The sequence below is a fragment of the Eucyclogobius newberryi genome, unplaced genomic scaffold (assembly GCF_026437365.1).
Source record: "Eucyclogobius newberryi isolate DKJ021-1_F unplaced genomic scaffold, fEucNew1.0.hap1 SCAF_43, whole genome shotgun sequence".
NCBI lineage: Eukaryota > Metazoa > Chordata > Actinopteri > Gobiiformes > Gobiidae > Eucyclogobius > Eucyclogobius newberryi.
This window is the reverse complement of record NW_027316090.1, coordinates 290136-309307: the sequence shown is the minus strand read 5'-3', so window position 1 is coordinate 309307 and position 19172 is coordinate 290136. Positions and strand designations below refer to the sequence as shown.

At 39.9% G+C, this 19172-nt stretch overlaps 1 protein-coding gene across 1 annotated transcript in view; it reads right to left on the bottom strand.

Annotated features, from left to right (window-relative positions):
• LOC140379596 (uncharacterized) overlaps positions 1–1041 on the bottom strand; it is a 111452-nt gene extending 110411 nt beyond the window's left edge. The window contains exon 1 of the mRNA XM_072464279.1: positions 505–1041. Within this exon, the coding sequence (XP_072320380.1) occupies positions 505–523 (19 nt within the window). The 5' untranslated portion in view covers positions 524–1041. The remainder of the gene's footprint in view (positions 1–504) is intronic.
• Positions 1042–19172: the final 18131 nt, after the last annotated feature.

Below are 19172 nucleotides of genomic sequence, written 5' to 3'. Positions count from 1 at the left end.
ACAGGGTCAGGACCAGGACCAGGACCAGGACCAGGACCAGGACCAGGACCAGGACCAGGGTCAGGACCAGAGTCAGGACCAGGACCAGGACCAGGACCAGGACCAGGACCAGGACCAGGGCCAGGACCAGGGTCAGGACCAGGACCAGGGCCAGGACCAGGACCAGGACCAGGACCAGGGTCAGGACCAGGACCAGGACCAGGACCAGGACCAGGACCAGGAACAGGGTCAGGACCAGGACCAGGACCAGGACCAGGACCAGGACCAGGACCAGGGTCAGGACCAGGACCAGGGTCAGGACCAGGACCAGGGTCAGGACCAGGACCAGGGTCAGGACCAGAGTCAGGACCAGGACCAGGACCAGGACCAGGACCAGGACCAGGACCAGGGCCAGGACCAGGGTCAGGACCAGGACCAGGGCCAGGACCAGGACCAGGACCAGGACCAGGGTCAGGACCAGGACCAGGACCAGGACCAGGACCAGGACCAGGACCAGGGTCTTACCTTCCACAGTCTCGGTCATGGTTCTCCGAGTCCCATTGATGGTTCCAAATCCACTTTCGTCCTCTCAGATCTGAGTACGTCTATGTCCAAAACCAGGACTTTACAATCCGGTTATAAACCAGGACTACAACAGGACTATGTGACCCAGGACTATGTGACCCAGGACTATGTGACCCAGGACTATGTGACCCAGGACTATGTGACCCAGGACTATGTGAGCCAGGACTATGTGAGCCAGGACTATGTGATCCGATCCAAAATGCAGATTTAGTCAGAACAGTTACAATCCAGGACTTTACGAAGATCCAGGGGCCGGTTCAGATCCAGGGGCCGGTTCAGATCCAGGTCCGGCTCAGATCCAGGAGCCGGTTCAGATCCAGGTCCGGCTCAGATCCAGGTCCGGCTCAGATCCAGGGGCCGGTTCAGGTCCAGGGGCCGGTTCAGGTCCAGGGGCCGGTTCAGGTCCAGGGGCCGGTTCAGATCCAGGGTTCAGTTCCGACACAGGTTGAGACCAGAGTTAGACCAGGCTCTCATGAGGTCCCGGGACAGATTTAGACCAGAAGTGTAACTGGACCCTGGACAGGCCCCTCCCCCACACGGCCCTATCTCGCACTGTCACATGACACTGAGACCACAACATTAACTATGATCGGATTACTCTCATCACTGTTTACATGATATTTACATAATCGGATTACTCTCATCACTGTTTACATGATATTTACATAATCAGATTACTCTCATCACTGTTTACATATTTACATAATCAGATTACTCTCATCACTGTTTACATTATATTTACATAATCAGATTACTCTCACAAGTGTTCACATGATATTTACATAATCAGATTACTCTCATCACTGTTTACATGATATTTACATAATCAGATTACTCTCATCACTGTTTACATGATATTTACATAATCAGATTACTCTCACAAGTGTTCACATGATATTTACATAATCAGATTACTCTCATCACTGTTTACATGATATTTACATAATCAGATTACTCTCATCACTGTTTACATGATATTTACATAATCAGATTACTCTCACAAGTGTTCACATGATATTTACATAATCAGATTACTCTCATCACTGTTTACATGATATTTACATAATCAGATTACTCTCATCACTGTTTACATGATATTTACATAATCAGATTACTCTCATCACTGTTTACATGATATTTACATAATCAGATTACTCTCATCACTGTTTACGTGATATTTACATAATCAGATTACTCTCATCACTGTTTACATGATATTTACATAATCAGATTACTCTCATCACTGTTTACATGATATTTACATAATCAGATTACTCTCATCACTGTTTACATGATATTTACATAATCAGATTACTCTCATCACTGTTTACATATTTACATAATCAGATTACTCTCAACACTGTTTACATGATATTTACATAATCAGATTACTCTCATCACTGTTTACATGATATTTACATAATCAGATTACTCTCATCACTGTTTACATGATATTTACATAATCAGATTACTCTCACAGTGATATTTACATAATCAGATTACTCTCATCACTGTTTACTTGATATTTACATATTCAGATTACTCTCATCACTGTTTACATGATATTTACATAATCAGATTACTCTCATCACTGTTTACATGATATTTACATAATCAGATTACTCTCATCACTGTTTACATGATATTTACATAATCAGATTACTCTCATCACTGTTTACATATTTACATAATCAGATTACTCTCATCACTGTTTACATGATATTTACATAATCAGATTACTCTCATCACTGTTTACATGATATTTACATAATCAGATTACTCTCATCACTGTTTACATATTTACATAATCAGATTACTCTCATCACTGTTTACATGATATTTACATAATCAGATTACTCTCACAAGTGTTCACATGATATTTACATAATCAGATTACTCTCATCACTGTTTACATGATATTTACATAATCAGATTACTCTCATCACTGTTTACATGATATTTACATAATCAGATTACTCTCATCACTGTTTACATGATATTTACATAATCGGATTACTCTCACAAGTGTTCACATGATATTTACATAATCAGATTACTCTCATCACTGTTTACATGATATTTACATAATCAGATTACTCTCATCACTGTTTACATGATATTTACATAATCAGATTACTCTCACAAGTGTTCACATGATATTTACATAATCAGATTACTCTCATCACTGTTTACATGATATTTACATAATCAGATTACTCTCATCACTGTTTACATGATATTTACATAATCAGATTACTCTCATCACTGTTTACATGATATTTACATAATCAGATTACTCTCATCACTGTTTACGTGATATTTACATAATCAGATTACTCTCATCACTGTTTACATGATATTTACATAATCAGATTACTCTCATCACTGTTTACATGATATTTACATAATCAGATTACTCTCATCACTGTTTACATGATATTTACATAATCAGATTACTCTCATCACTGTTTACATGATATTTACATAATCAGATTACTCTCATCACTGTTTACATATTTACATAATCAGATTACTTTCAACACTGTTTACATGATATTTACATAATCAGATTACTCTCATCCCTGTTTACATGATATTTACATAATCAGATTACTCTCATCACTGTTTACATAATATTTACATAATCAGATTACTCTCATCACTGTTTACGTGATATTTACATAATCAGATTACTCTCATCACTGTTTACATGATATTTACATAATGAGATTACTCTCATCACTGTTTACATGATATTTACATAATCAGATTACTCTCACAGTGATATTTACATAATCAGATTACTCTCATCACTGTTTACTTGATATTTACATATTCAGATTACTCTCATCACTGTTTACATGATATTTACATAATCAGATTACTCTCATCACTGTTTACATGATATTTACATAATCAGATTACTCTCATCACTGTTTACATTATATTTACATAATCAGATTACTCTCATCACTGTTTACATGATATTTACATAATCAGATTACTCTCATCACTGTTTACTTGATATTTACATAATCAGATTACTCTCATCACTGTTTACTTGATATTTACATAATCAGATTACTCTCATCACTGTTTACGTGATATTTACATAATCAGATTACTCTCATCACTGTTTACATGATATTTACATAATCAGATTACTCTCATCACTGTTTACATGATATTTACATAATCAGATTACTCTCATCACTGTTTACATGATATTTACATAATCAGATTACTCTCATCACTGTTTACATGATATTTACATAATCAGATTACTCTCATCACTGTTTACATGATATTTACATAATCAGATTACTCTCACAGTGATATTTACATAATCAGATTACTCTCATCACTGTTTACGTGATATTTACATAATCAGATTACTCTCATCACTGTTTACATGATATTTACATAATCAGATTACTCTCATCACTGTTTACATGATATTTACATAATCAGATTACTCTCATCACTGTTTACATAATCAGATTACTCTCATCAATGTTTACATGATATTTACATAATCAGATTACTCTCATCACTGTTTACATAATCAGATTACTCTCATCAGATTACTCTCATTACTGTTTACATGATATTTACATAATCAGATTACTCTCATCACTGTTTACGTGATATTTACATAATCAGATTACTCTGATCACTGTTTACATAATCAAATTACTCTCATCAATGTTTACATGATATTTACATAATCAGATTACTCTCATCACTGTTTACATAATCAGATTACTCTCATCAGATTACTCTCATTACTGTTTACAAGATATTTACATAATCAGATTACTCTCATCACTGTTTACGTGATATTTACATAATCAGATTACTCTCATCCCTGTTTACATGATATTTACATAATCAGATTACTCTCATCACTGTTTACATGATATTTACATAATCAGATTACTCTCATCACTGTTTACATGATATTTACATAATCAGATTACGCTCATCACTGTTTACATGATATTTACATAATCAGATTACTCTCATCACTGTTTACATGATATTTACATAATCAGATTACTCTCATCACTGTTTACTTGATATTTACATAATCAGATTACTCTCACTGTTTACGTGATATTTACATAATCAGATTACTCTCATCACTGTTTACGTGATATTTACATAATCAGATTACTCTCATCACTGTTTACATGATATTTACATAATCAGATTACTCTCATCACTGTTTACATGATATTTACATAATCAGATTACTCTCATCACTGTTTACATGATATTTACATAATCAGATTACTCTCACAGTGATATTTACATAATCAGATTACTCTCATCACTGTTTACGTGATATTTACATAATCAGATTACTCTCATCACTGTTTACGTGATATTTACATAATCAGATTACTCTCATCACTGTTTACATGATATTTACATAATCAGATTACTCTCATCACTGTTTACATAATCAGATTACTCTCATCAATGTTTACATGATATTTACATAATCAGATTACTCTCATCACTGTTTACATAATCAGATTACTCTCATCAGATTACTCTCATTACTGTTTACATGATATTTACATAATCAGATTACTCTCATCACTGTTTACGTGATATTTACATAATCAGATTACTCTCATCCCTGTTTACATGATATTTACATAATCAGATTACTCTCATCACTGTTTATATGATATTTACATAATGAGATTACTCTCATCACCATTGTTTACATGATATTTACATAATCAGATTACTCTCACAACTGTTTACATATTTACATAATCGGATTACTCTCACAAGTGTTTACATGATATTCACATAATCAGATTACTCAAATCACTGTTTACGTGATATTTACATAATCAGATTACTCTCATCACTGTTTACGTGATATTTACATAATCAGATTACTCTCATCATCCCTGTTTACATGATATTTACATAATCAGATTACTTTCATCACTGTTTACGTGATATTTACATAATCAGATTACTCTCATCACTGTTTACGTGATATTTACATAATCAGATTACTCTCATTACTGTTTACATGATATTTACATAATCAGATTACTCTCATCACTGTTTACGTGATATTTACATAATCAGATTACTCCCATCCCTGTTTACATGATATTTACATAATCAGATTACTCTCATCACTGTTTACATGATATTTACATAATCAGATTACTCTCATCACTGTTTACATGATATTTACATAATCAGATTACTCTCACAGTGATATTTACATAATCAGATTACTCTCATCACTGTTTACTTGATATTTACATATTCAGATTACTCTCATCACTGTTTACATGATATTTACATAATCAGATTACTCTCATCACTGTTTACATGATATTTACATAATCAGATTACTCTCATCACTGTTTACATGATATTTACATAATCAGATTACTCTCATCACTGTTTACATGATATTTACATAATCAGATTACTCTCATCACTGTTTACATAATTACATAATCAGATTACTCTCATCACTGTTTACTTGATATTTACATAATCAGATTACTCTCATCACTGTTTACGTGATATTTACATAATCAGATTACTCTCATCCCTGTTTACATGATATTTACATAATCAGATTACTCTCATCACTGTTTACGTGATATTTACATAATCAGATTACTCTCATCACTGTTTACATGATATTTACATAATCAGATTACTCTCATCACTGTTTACATGATATTTACATAATCAGATTACTCTTATCACTGTTTACATATTTACATAATCAGATTACTCTCATCACTGTTTACATGATATTTACATAATCAGATTACTCTCACAGTGATATTTACATAATCAGATTAATCTCATCACTGTTTACGTGATATTTACATAATCAGATTACTCTCATCACTGTTTACGTGATATTTACATAATCAGATTACTCTGATCACTGTTTACATAATCAAATTACTCTCATCAATGTTTACATGATATTTACATAATCAGATTACTCTCATCACTGTTTACATAATCAGATTACTCTCATCAGATTACTCTCATTACTGTTTACAAGATATTTACATAATCAGATTACTTTCATCACTGTTTACGTGATATTTACATAATCAGATTACTCTCATCCCTGTTTACATGATATTTACATAATCAGATTACTCTCATCACTGTTTATATGATATTTACATAATCAGATTACTCTCATCACCATTGTTTACATGATATTTACATAATCAGATTACTCTCACAACTGTTTACATATTTACATAATCGGATTACTCTCACAAGTGTTTACATGATATTTACATAATCAGATTACTCTCATCACTGTTTACATGATATTTACATAATCAGATTACTCTCATCACTGTTTACATGATATTTACATAATCAGATTACTCTCACAGTGATATTTACATAATCAGATTACTCTCATCACTGTTTACTTGATATTTACATATTCAGATTACTCTCATCACTGTTTACATAATTACATAATCAGATTACTCTCATCACTGTTTACTTGATATTTACATAATCAGATTACTCTCATCACTGTTTACGTGATATTTACATAATCAGATTACTCTCATCCCTGTTTACATGATATTTACATAATCAGATTACTCTCATCACTGTTTACATGATATTTACATAATCAGATTACTCTCATCACTGTTTACATGATATTTACATAATCAGATTACTCTCATCACTGTTTACATGATATTTACATAATCAGATTACTCTTATCACTGTTTACATGATATTTACATAATCAGATTACTCTCATCACTGTTTACATGATATTCACATAATCAGATTACTCTCATCACTGTTTACATGATATTTACATAATCAGATTACTCTCATCACTGTTTACTTGATATTTACATAATCAGATTACTCTCATCACTGTTTACTTGATATTTACATAATCAGATTACTCTCATCACTGTTTACGTGATATTTACATAATCAGATTACTCTCATCACTGTTTACATGATATTTACATAATCAGATTACTCTCATCACTGTTTACATATTTACATAATCAGATTACTCTCACAGTGATATTTACATAATCAGATTACTCTCATCACTGTTTACTTGATATTTACATATTCAGATTACGCTCATCACTGTTTACATGATATTTACATAACCAGATTACTCTCATCACTGTTTACATGATATTTACATAATCAGATTACTCTCATCACTGTTTACATGATATTTACATAATCAGATTACTCTCATCACTGTTTACTTGATATTTACATAATCAGATTACTCTCACTGTTTACGTGATATTTACATAATCAGATTACTCTCATCACTGTTTACGTGATATTTACATAATCAGATTACTCTCATCACTGTTTACATGATATTTACATAATCAGATTACTCTCATCACTGTTTACATGATATTTACATAATCAGATTACTCTCATCACTGTTTACATGATATTTACATAATCAGATTACTCTCACAGTGATATTTACATAATCAGATTACTCTCATCACTGTTTACGTGATATTTACATAATCAGATTACTCTCATCACTGTTTACGTGATATTTACATAATCAGATTACTCTCATCACTGTTTACATATTTACATAATCAGATTACTCTCATCACTGTTTACATAATCAGATTACTCTCATCAATGTTTACATGATATTTACATAATCAGATTACTCTCATCACTGTTTACATAATCAGATTACTCTCATTACTGTTTACATGATATTTACATAATCAGATTACTCTCATCACTGTTTACGTGATATTTACATAATCAGATTACTCTCATCCCTGTTTACATGATATTTACATAATCAGATTACTCTCATCACTGTTTATATGATATTTACATAATGAGATTACTCTCATCACCATTGTTTACATGATATTTACATAATCAGATTACTCTCACAACTGTTTACATATTTACATAATCGGATTACTCTCACAAGTGTTTACATGATATTTACATAATCAGATTACTCTCATCACTGTTTACATGATATTTACATAATCAGATTACTCTCATCCCTGTTTACATGATATTTACATAATCAGATTACTCTCATCACTGTTTATATGATATTTACATAATGAGATTACTCTCATCACCATTGTTTACATGATATTTACATAATCAGATTACTCTCACAACTGTTTACATATTTACATAATCGGATTACTCTCACAAGTGTTTACATGATATTCACATAATCAGATTACTCAAATCACTGTTTACGTGATATTTACATAATCAGATTACTCTCATCACTGTTTACGTGATATTTACATAATCAGATTACTCTCATCATCCCTGTTTACATGATCTTTACATAATCAGATTACTTTCATCACTGTTTAGGTGATATTTACATAATCAGATTACTCTCATCACTGTTTACGTGATATTTACATAATCAGATTACTCTCATTACTGTTTACATGATATTTACATAATCAGATTACTCTCATCACTGTTTACGTGATATTTACATAATCAGATTACTCCCATCCCTGTTTACATGATATTTACATAATCAGATTACTCTCATCACTGTTTACATGATATTTACATAATCAGATTACTCTCATCACTGTTTACATGATATTTACATAATCAGATTACTCTCATCACTGTTTACATGATATTTACATAATCAGATTACTCTCATCACTGTTTACATGATATTTACATAATCAGATTACTCTCATCACTGTTTACATAATTACATAATCAGATTACTCTCATCACTGTTTACTTGATATTTACATAATCAGATTACTCTCATCACTGTTTACGTGATATTTACATAATCAGATTACTCTCATCCCTGTTTACATGATATTTACATAATCAGATTACTCTCATCACTGTTTACGTGATATTTACATAATCAGATTACTCTCATCACTGTTTACATGATATTTACATAATCAGATTACTCTCATCACTGTTTACATGATATTTACATAATCAGATTACTCTTATCACTGTTTACATATTTACATAATCAGATTACTCTCATCACTGTTTACATGATATTTACATAATCAGATTACTCTCACAGTGATATTTACATAATCAGATTAATCTCATCACTGTTTACGTGATATTTACATAATCAGATTACTCTCATCACTGTTTACGTGATATTTACATAATCAGATTACTCTGATCACTGTTTACATAATCAAATTACTCTCATCAATGTTTACATGATATTTACATAATCAGATTACTCTCATCACTGTTTACATAATCAGATTACTCTCATCAGATTACTCTCATTACTGTTTACAAGATATTTACATAATCAGATTACTCTCATCACTGTTTACGTGATATTTACATAATCAGATTACTCTCATCCCTGTTTACATGATATTTACATAATCAGATTACTCTCATCACTGTTTATATGATATTTACATAATCAGATTACTCTCAGCACCATTGTTTACATGATATTTACATAATCAGATTACTCTCACAACTGTTTACATATTTACATAATCGGATTACTCTCACAAGTGTTTACATGATATTTACATAATCAGATTACTCTCATCACTGTTTACATGATATTTACATAATCAGATTACTCTCATCACTGTTTACATGATATTTACATAATCAGATTACTCTCACAGTGATATTTACATAATCAGATTACTCTCATCACTGTTTACTTGATATTTACATATTCAGATTACTCTCATCACTGTTTACATGATATTTACATAATCAGATTACTCTCATCACTGTTTACATGATATTTACATAATCAGATTACTCTCACAGTGATATTTACATAATCAGATTACTCTCATCACTGTTTACTTGATATTTACATATTCAGATTACTCTCATCACTGTTTACATAATTACATAATCAGATTACTCTCATCACTGTTTACGTGATATTTACATAATCAGATTACTCTCATCCCTGTTTACATGATATTTACATAATCAGATTACTCTCATCACTGTTTACATGATATTTACATAATCAGATTACTCTCATCACTGTTTACATGATATTTACATAATCAGATTACTCTCATCACTGTTTACATGATATTTACATAATCAGATTACTCTTATCACTGTTTACATGATATTTACATAATCAGATTACTCTCATCACTGTTTACATGATATTCACATAATCAGATTACTCTCACAGTGATATTTACATAATCAGATTAATCTCATCACTGTTTACGTGATATTTACATAATCAGATTACTCTCATCACTGTTTACGTGATATTTACATAATCAGATTACTCTGATCACTGTTTACATGATATTTACATAATCAGATTACTCTCATCACTGTTAACATAATCAAATTACTCTCATCAATGTTTACATGATATTTACATAATCAGATTACTCTCATCACTGTTTACATAATCAGATTACTCTCATCAGATTACTCTCATTACTGTTTACATGATATTTACATAATCAGATTACTCTCATCACTGTTTACGTGATATTTACATAATCAGATTACTCTCATCCCTGTTTACATGATATTTACATAATCAGATTACTCTCATCACTGTTTATATGATATTTACATAATGAGATTACTCTCATCACCATTGTTTACATGATATTTACATAATCAGATTACTCTCACAACTGTTTACATATTTACATAATCGGATTACTCTCACAAGTGTTTACATGATATTTACATAATCAGATTACTCTCATCACTGTTTACATGATATTTACATAATCAGATTACTCTCATCACTGTTTACATGATATTTACATAATCAGATTACTCTCATCACTGTTTATATGATATTTACATAATCAGATTACTTTCATCACTGTTTACGTGATATTTACATAATCAGATTACTCTCATCACTGTTTACGTGATATTTACATAATCAGATTACTCTCACAACTGTTTACATATTTACATAATCGGATTACTCTCACAAGTGTTTACATGATATTTACATAATCAGATTACTCAAATCACTGTTTACGTGATATTTACATAATCAGATTACTCTCATCACTGTTTATATGATATTTACATAATAAGATTACTCTCATCACCATTGTTTACATGATATTTACATAATCAGATTACTCTCACAACTGTTTACATATTTACATAATCAGATTACTCTCATCATTGTTTACTTGATATTTACATAATCAGATTACTCTAATCACTGTTTACATGATATTTACATAATCGGATTACTCTCACAAGTGTTCACATGATATTTACATAATCAGATTACTCAAATCACTGTTTACGTGATATTTACATAATCAGATTACTCTCATCACTGTTTACGTGATATTTACATAATAAGATTACTCTCATCACTCTTTACATAATCAGATTACTCTCATCACTTTACATGATATTTACATAATCGGATTACTCTCATCACTGTTTACATGATATTTACATAATCAGATTACTCTCATCACTGTTTACGTGATATTTACATAATCAGATTACTCTCATCACCATTGTTTACATGATATTTACATAATCAGATTACTCTCATCACCATTGTTTACATGATATTTACATAATCAGATTACTCTCATCACCATTGTTTACATGATATTTACATAATCAGATTACTCTCATCACAACAGTTGTGTGTTTGTGTCTCACAGTTGTGTGTTTTTGAGTTCTATTTTTATCTTAGAGATTTGAGCTGCAGTTATTCTGAGCTCAGACTGAGCCTGGCCTTTTTAGGACCCGAGTCCAGACCGAGTCCAGACCCGAGTCCACACCCGAGTCCAGACCCAGACCGAGTCCAGACCCGAGTCCAGACCCGAGTCCGGACCCGAGTCCAGACCGAGTCCAGACCGAGTCCAGACCCGAGTCCAGACCCAAGTCCAGACCGAGTCCAGACTAAGTCCGGAGCTGAGTCCGGAGCTGAGTCCGGACCCGAGTCCAGACCGAGTCCGGACCCGAGTCCGGACCCGAGTCCAGACCGAGTCCGGACCCGAGTCCGGACCCGAGTCCGGACCCGAGTCCAGACCCGAGTCCAGACCGAGTCCAGGCCGAGTCCAGACCAAGTCCAGACCCGAGTCCAGACCGAGTCCAGACCAAGTCCGGACCGAGTCCAGACCGAGTCCAGACCGAGTCCAGACCCGAGTCCACACCCGAGTCCAGACCCAGACCGAGTCCAGACCCGAGTCCGGACCCGAGTCCGGACCCGAGTCCGGACCGAGTCCAGACCGAGTCCACACCCGAGTCCAGACCCAGACCGAGTCCAGACCCGAGTCCGGACCCGAGTCCAGACCGAGTCCAGACCGAGTCCAGACCCGAGTCCAGACCGAGTCCAGACCGAGTCCGGACCCGAGTCCAGCCCGAGTCCGGACCCGAGTCCGGACCCGAGTCCGGACCCGAGTCCAGACCCGAGTCCAGACCCGAGTCCAGACCGAGTCCAGGCCGAGTCCGGACCCGAGTCCAGACCCGAGTCCAGACCGAGTCCAGACCGAGTCCAGACCAAGTCCAGACCGAGTCCAGACCCAGACCGAGTCCAGACACAGACCGAGTCCGGACCCAGTCCAGACTCAGTCCAGACCCGAGTCCAGACCGAGCCCAGACCGAGCCCAGACCGAGTCCAGACCCAGTCCAGACCCAGTCCAGACCCAGTCCAGACTCAGTCCAGACCCGAGTTCAGACCGAGTCCAGACCAAGTCCAGACCCAGACCGAGTCCAGACCGAGTCCAGACCCAGTCCAGACTCAGTCCAGACCGAGTCCAGACCAAGTCCAGACCCAGTCCAGACCCAGACCCGTGTCCAGACCCAGTCTAGACCGAGTCCAGTCAGAGTCCAGACCCGAGTCCAGACACGAAGTCCAGACCAAGTCCAGACCCAGTCTAGACCCAGTCCAGACCCAGACCTGGTCCAGGAGCATAAATTGGGACCAAACCAAAACTAAACCTGGACTAGACCAGGACTGAGCAAGGTCTAGATCAGGAGCATGTTCTTCCTGTGTCTGGTCCCGTCACAGAGAGGTCAAGTCCTCCAGAGAAGACAGTCCAGAGGTCAAGTCCTCCAGAGAAGACAGTCCAGAGGTCAAGTCCTCCAGAGAAGACAGTCCAGAGGTCAAGTCCTCCAGAGAAGACAGTCCAGGGGTCAAGTCCTCCAGAGAAGACAGTCCAGAGGTCAAGTCCTCCAGAGAAGACAGTCCAGAGGTCAAGTCCTCCAGAGAAGACAGTCCAGAGGTCAAGTCCTCCAGAGAAGACAGTCCAGAGGTCAAGTCCTCCAGAGAAGACAGTCCAGGGGTCAAGTCCTCCAGAGAAGACAGTCCAGAGGTCAAGTCCTCCAGAGAAGACAGTCCAGAGGTCAAGTCCTCCAGAGAAGACAGTCCAGGGGTCAAGTCCTCCAGAGAAGACAGTCCAGGGGTCAAGTCCTCCAGAGAAGACAGTCCAGAGGTCAAGTCCTCCAGAGAAGACAGTCCAGAGGTCAAGTCCTCCAGAGAAGACAGTCCAGAGGTCAAGTCCTCCAGAGAAGACAGTCCAGGGGTCAAGTCCTCCAGAGAAGACAGTCCAGAGGTCAAGTCCTCCAGAGAAGACAGTCCAGAGGTCAAGTCCTCCAGAGAAGACAGTCCAGAGGTCAAGTCCTCCAGAGAAGACAGTCCAGAGGTCAAGTCTTTCAGAGAAGACAGTCCAGAGGTCAAGTCCTCCAGAAAAGACAGTCCAGGGGTCAAGTCCTCCAGAGAAGACAGTCCAGGGGTCAAGTCCTCCAGAGAAGACAGTCCAGGGGTCAAGTCCTCCAGAGAAGACAGTCCAGAGGTCAAGTCCTCCAGAGAAGACAGTCCAGAGGTCAAGTCCTCCAGAGAAGACAGTCCAGGGGTCAAGTCCTCCAGAGAAGACAGTCCAGAGGTCAAGTCCTCCAGAGAAGACAGTCCAGAGGTCAAGCCTTTCAGAGAAGAAAGTCCAGAGGTCAAGTCCTCCAGAAAAGACAGTCCAGGGGTCAAGTCCTCCAGAGAAGACAGTCCAGGGGTCAAGTCCTCCAGAGAAGACAGTCCAGAGGTCAAGTCCTCCAGAGAAGACAGTCCAGAGGTCAAGTCCTCCAGAGAAGACAGTCCAGGGGTCAAGTCCTCCAGAGAAGACAGTCCAGGGGTCAAGTCCTCCAGAGAAGACAGTCCAGGGGTCAAGTCCTCCAGAAAAGACAGTCCAGAGGTCAAGTCCTCCAGAGAAGACAGTCCAGAGGTCAAGCCCTTCAGAGAAGACAGTCCAGAGGTCAAGTCCTCCAGAAAAGACAGTCCAGGGGTCAAGTCCTCCAGAGAAGACAGTCCAGGGGTCAAGTCCTCCAGAGAAGACAGTCCAGAGGTCAAGTCCTCCAGAGAAGACAGTCCAGAGGTCAAGTCCTCCAGAGAAGACAGTCCAGGGGTCAAGTCCTCCAGAGAAGACAGTCCAGAGGTCAAGTCCTCCAGAGAAGACAGTCCAGGGGTCAAGTCCTCCAGAGAAGACAGTCCAGGGGTCAAGTCCTCCAGAGAAGACAGTCCAGGGGTCAAGTCCTCCAGAGAAGACAGTCCAGAGGTCAAGTCCTCCAGAGAAGACAGTCCAGAGGTCAAGTCCTCCAGAGAAGACAGTCCAGGGGTCAAGTCCTCCAGAGAAGACAGTCCAGAGGTCAAGTCCTCCAGAGAAGACAGTCCAGAGGTCAAGCCTTTCAGAGAAGACAGTCCAGAGGTCAAGTCCTCCAGAAAAGACAGTCCAGGGGTCAAGTCCTCCAGAGAAGACAGTCCAGGGGTCAAGTCCTCCAGAGAAGACAGTCCAGAGGTCAAGTCCTCCAGAGAAGACAGTCCAGAGGTCAAGTCCTCCAGAGAAGACAGTCCAGGGGTCAAGTCCTCCAGAGAAGACAGTCCAGAGGTCAAGTCCTCCAGAGAAGACAGTCCAGGGGTCAAGTCCTCCAGAGAAGACAGTCCAGGGGTCAAGTCCTCCAGAGAAGACAGTCCAGAGGTCAAGTCCTCCAGAGAAGACAGTCCAGAGGTCAAGTCTTTCAGAGAAGACAGTCCAGAGGTCAAGTCCTCCAGAGAAGACAGTCCAGAGGTCAAGTCTTTCAGAGAAGACAGTCCAGAGGTCAAGTCCTCCAGAAAAGACAGTCCAGGGGTCAAGTCCTCCAGAGAAGACAGTCCAGGGGTCAAGTCCTCCAGAGAAGACAGTCCAGAGGTCAAGTCCTCCAGAGAAGACAGTCCAGAGGTCAAGTCCTCCAGAGAAGACAGTCCAGAGGTCAAGTCCTCCAGAGAAGACAGTCCAGAGGTCAAGTCCTCCAGAGAAGACAGTCCAGAGGTCAAGTCCTCCAGAGAAGACAGTCCAGAGGTCAAGTCTTTCAGAGAAGACAGTCCAGAGGTCAAGTCCTCCAGAAAAGACAGTCCAGGGGTCAAGTCCTCCAGAGAAGACAGTCCAGGGGTCAAGTCCTCCAGAGAAGACAGTCCAGAGGTCAAGTCCTCCAGAGAAGACAGTCCAGAGGTCAAGTCCTCCAGAGAAGACAGTCCAGAGGTCAAGTCCTCCAGAGAAGACAGTCCAGAGGTCAAGTCCTCCAGAGAAGACAGTCCAGAGGTCAAGTCCTCCAGAGAAGACAGTCCAGGGGTCAAGTCCTCCAGAGAAGACAGTCCAGAGGTCAAGTCCTCCAGAGAAGACAGTCCAGAGGTCAAGTCCTCCAGAGAAGACAGTCCAGGGGTCAAGTCCTCCAGAGAAGACAGTCCAGAGGTCAAGTCCTCCAGAGAAGACAGTCCAGAGGTCAAGTCCTCCAGAGAAGACAGTCCAGAGGTCAAGTCCTCCAGAGAAGACAGTCCAGAGGTCAAGTCCTCCAGAGAAGACAGTCCAGAGGTCAAGTCCTCCAGAGAAGACAGTCCAGAGGTCAAGTCCTCCAGAGAAGACAGTCCAGAGGTCAAGTCCTCCAGAGAAGACAGTCCAGAGGTCAAGTCCTCCAGAAAAGACAGTCCAGGGGTCAAGTCCTCCAGAGAAGACAGTCCAGGGGTCAAGTCCTCCAGAGAAGACAGTCCAGAGGTCAAGTCCTCCAGAGAATACAGTCCAGAGGTCAAGTCCTCCAGAGAAGACAGTCCAGAGGTCAAGTCCTCCAGAGAAGACAGTCCAGGGGTCAAGTCCTCCAGAGAAGACAGTCCAGGGGTCAAGTCCTCCAGAGAAGACAGTCCAGAGGTCAAGTCCTCCAGAGAAGACAGTCCAGAGGTCAAGTCCTCCAGAGAAGACAGTCCAGGGGTCAAGTCCTCCAGAGAAGACAGTCCAGAGGTCAAGTCCTCCAGAGAAGACAGTCCAGAGGTCAAGCCTTTCAGAGAAGACAGTCCAGAGGTCAAGTCCTCCAGAAAAGACAGTCCAGGGGTCAAGTCCTCCAGAGAAGACAGTCCAGGGGTCAAGTCCTCCAGAGAAGACAGTCCAGAGGTCAAGTCCTCCAGAGAAGACAGTCCAGAGGTCAAGTCCTCCAGAGAAGACAGTCCAGGGGTCAAGTCCTCCAGAGAAGACAGTCCAGAGGTCAAGTCCTCCAGAGAAGACAGTCCAGGGGTCAAGTCCTCCAGAGAAGACAGTCCAGAGGTCAAGTCCTCCAGAGAAGACAGTCCAGAGGTCAAGTCCTCCAGAGAAGACAGTCCAGAGGTCAAGTCCTCCAGAGAAGACAGTCCAGAGGTCAAGTCCTCCAGAGAAGACAGTCCAGGGGTCAAGTCCTCCAGAGAAGACAGTCCAGAGGTCAAGTCCTCCAGAGAAGACAGTCCAGAGGTCAAGTCCTCCAGAGAAGACAGTCCAGAGGTCAAGTCCTCCAGAGAAGACAGTCCAGGGGTCAAGTCCTCCAGAGAAGACAGTCCAGAGGTCAAGTCCTCCAGAGAAGACAGTCCAGGGGTCAAGTCCTCCAGAGAAGACAGTCCAGAGGTCAAGTCCTCCAGAGAAGACAGTCCAGAGGTCAAGTCCTCCAGAGAAGACAGTCCAGAGGTCAAGCCTTTCAGAGAAGACAGTCCAGAGGTCAAGTCCTCCAGAAAAGACAGTCCAGGGGTCAAGTCCTCCAGAGAAGACAGTCCAGGGGTCAAGTCCTCCAGAGAAGACAGTCCAGAGGTCAAGTCCTCCAGAGAAGACAGTCCAGAGGTCAAGTCCTCCAGAGAAGACAGTCCAGGGGTCAAGTCCTCCAGAGAAGACAGTCCAGAGGTCAAGTCCTCCAGAGAAGACAGTCCAGGGGTCAAGTCCTCCAGAGAAGACAGTCCAGGGGTCAAGTCCTCCAGAGAAGACAGTCCAGGGGTCAAGTCCTCCAGAGAAGACAGTCCAGGGGTCAAGTCCTCCAGAGAAGACAGTCCAGAGGTCAAGTCCTCCAGAGAAGACAGTCCAGAGGTCAAGCCTTTCAGAGAAGACAGTCCAGAGGTCAAGTCCTCCAGAAAAGACAGTCCAGGGGTCAAGTCCTCCAGAGAAGACAGTCCAGGGGTCAAGTCCTCCAGAGAAGACAGTCCAGAGGTCAAGTCCTCCAGAGAAGACAGTCCAGAGGTCAAGTCCTCCAGAGAAGACAGTCCAGGGGTCAAGTCCTCCAGAGAAGACAGTCCAGAGGTCAAGTCCTCCAGAGAAGACAGTCCAGGGGTCAAGTCCTCCAGAGAAGACAGTCCAGGGGTCAAGTCCTCCAGAGAAGACAGTCCAGAGGTCAAGTCCTCCAGAGAAGACAGTCCAGAGGTCAAGTCTTTCAGAGAAGACAGTCCAGAGGTCAAGTCCTCCAGAGAAGACAGTCCAGAGGTCAAGTCTTTCAGAGAAGACAGTCCAGAGGTCAAGTCCTCCAGAAAAGACAGTCCAGGGGTCAAGTCCTCCAGAGAAGACAGTCCAGGGGTCAAGTCCTCCAGAGAAGACAGTCCAGAGGTCAAGTCCTCCAGAGAATACAGTCCAGAGGTCAAGTCCTCCAGAGAAGACAGTCCAGAGGTCAAGTCCTCCAGAGAAGACAGTCCAGAGGTCAAGTCCTCCAGAGAAGACAGTCCAGAGGTCAAGTCCTCCAGAGAAGACAGTCCAGAGGTCAAGTCCTCCAGAGAAGACAGTCCAGAGGTCAAGTCCTCCAGAGAAGACAGTCCAGAGGTCAAGTCCTCCAGAGAAGACAGTCCAGGGGTCAAGTCCTCCAGAGAAGACAGTCCAGAGGTCAAGTCCTCCAGAGAAGACAGTCCAGAGGTCAAGTCCTCCAGAGAAGACAGTCCAGGGGTCAAGTCCTCCAGAGAAGACAGTCCAGGGGTCAAGTCCTCCAGAGAAGACAGTCCAGAGGTCAAGTCCTCCAGAGAAGACAGTCCAGAGGTCAAGTCCTCCAGAGAAGACAGTCCAGAGGTCAAGTCCTCCAGAGAAGACAGTCCAGAGGTCAAGTCCTCCAGAGAAGACAGTCCAGAGGTCAAGTCCTCCAGAGAAGACAGTCCAGAGGTCAAGTCCTCCAGAGAAGACAGTCCAGAGGTCAAGTCCTCCAGAGAAGACAGTCCAGAGGTCAAGTCCTCCAGAAAAGACAGTCCAGGGGTCAAGTCCTCCAGAGAAGACAGTCCAGAGGTCAAGTCCTCCAGAGAAGACAGTCCAGAGGTCAAGTCCTCC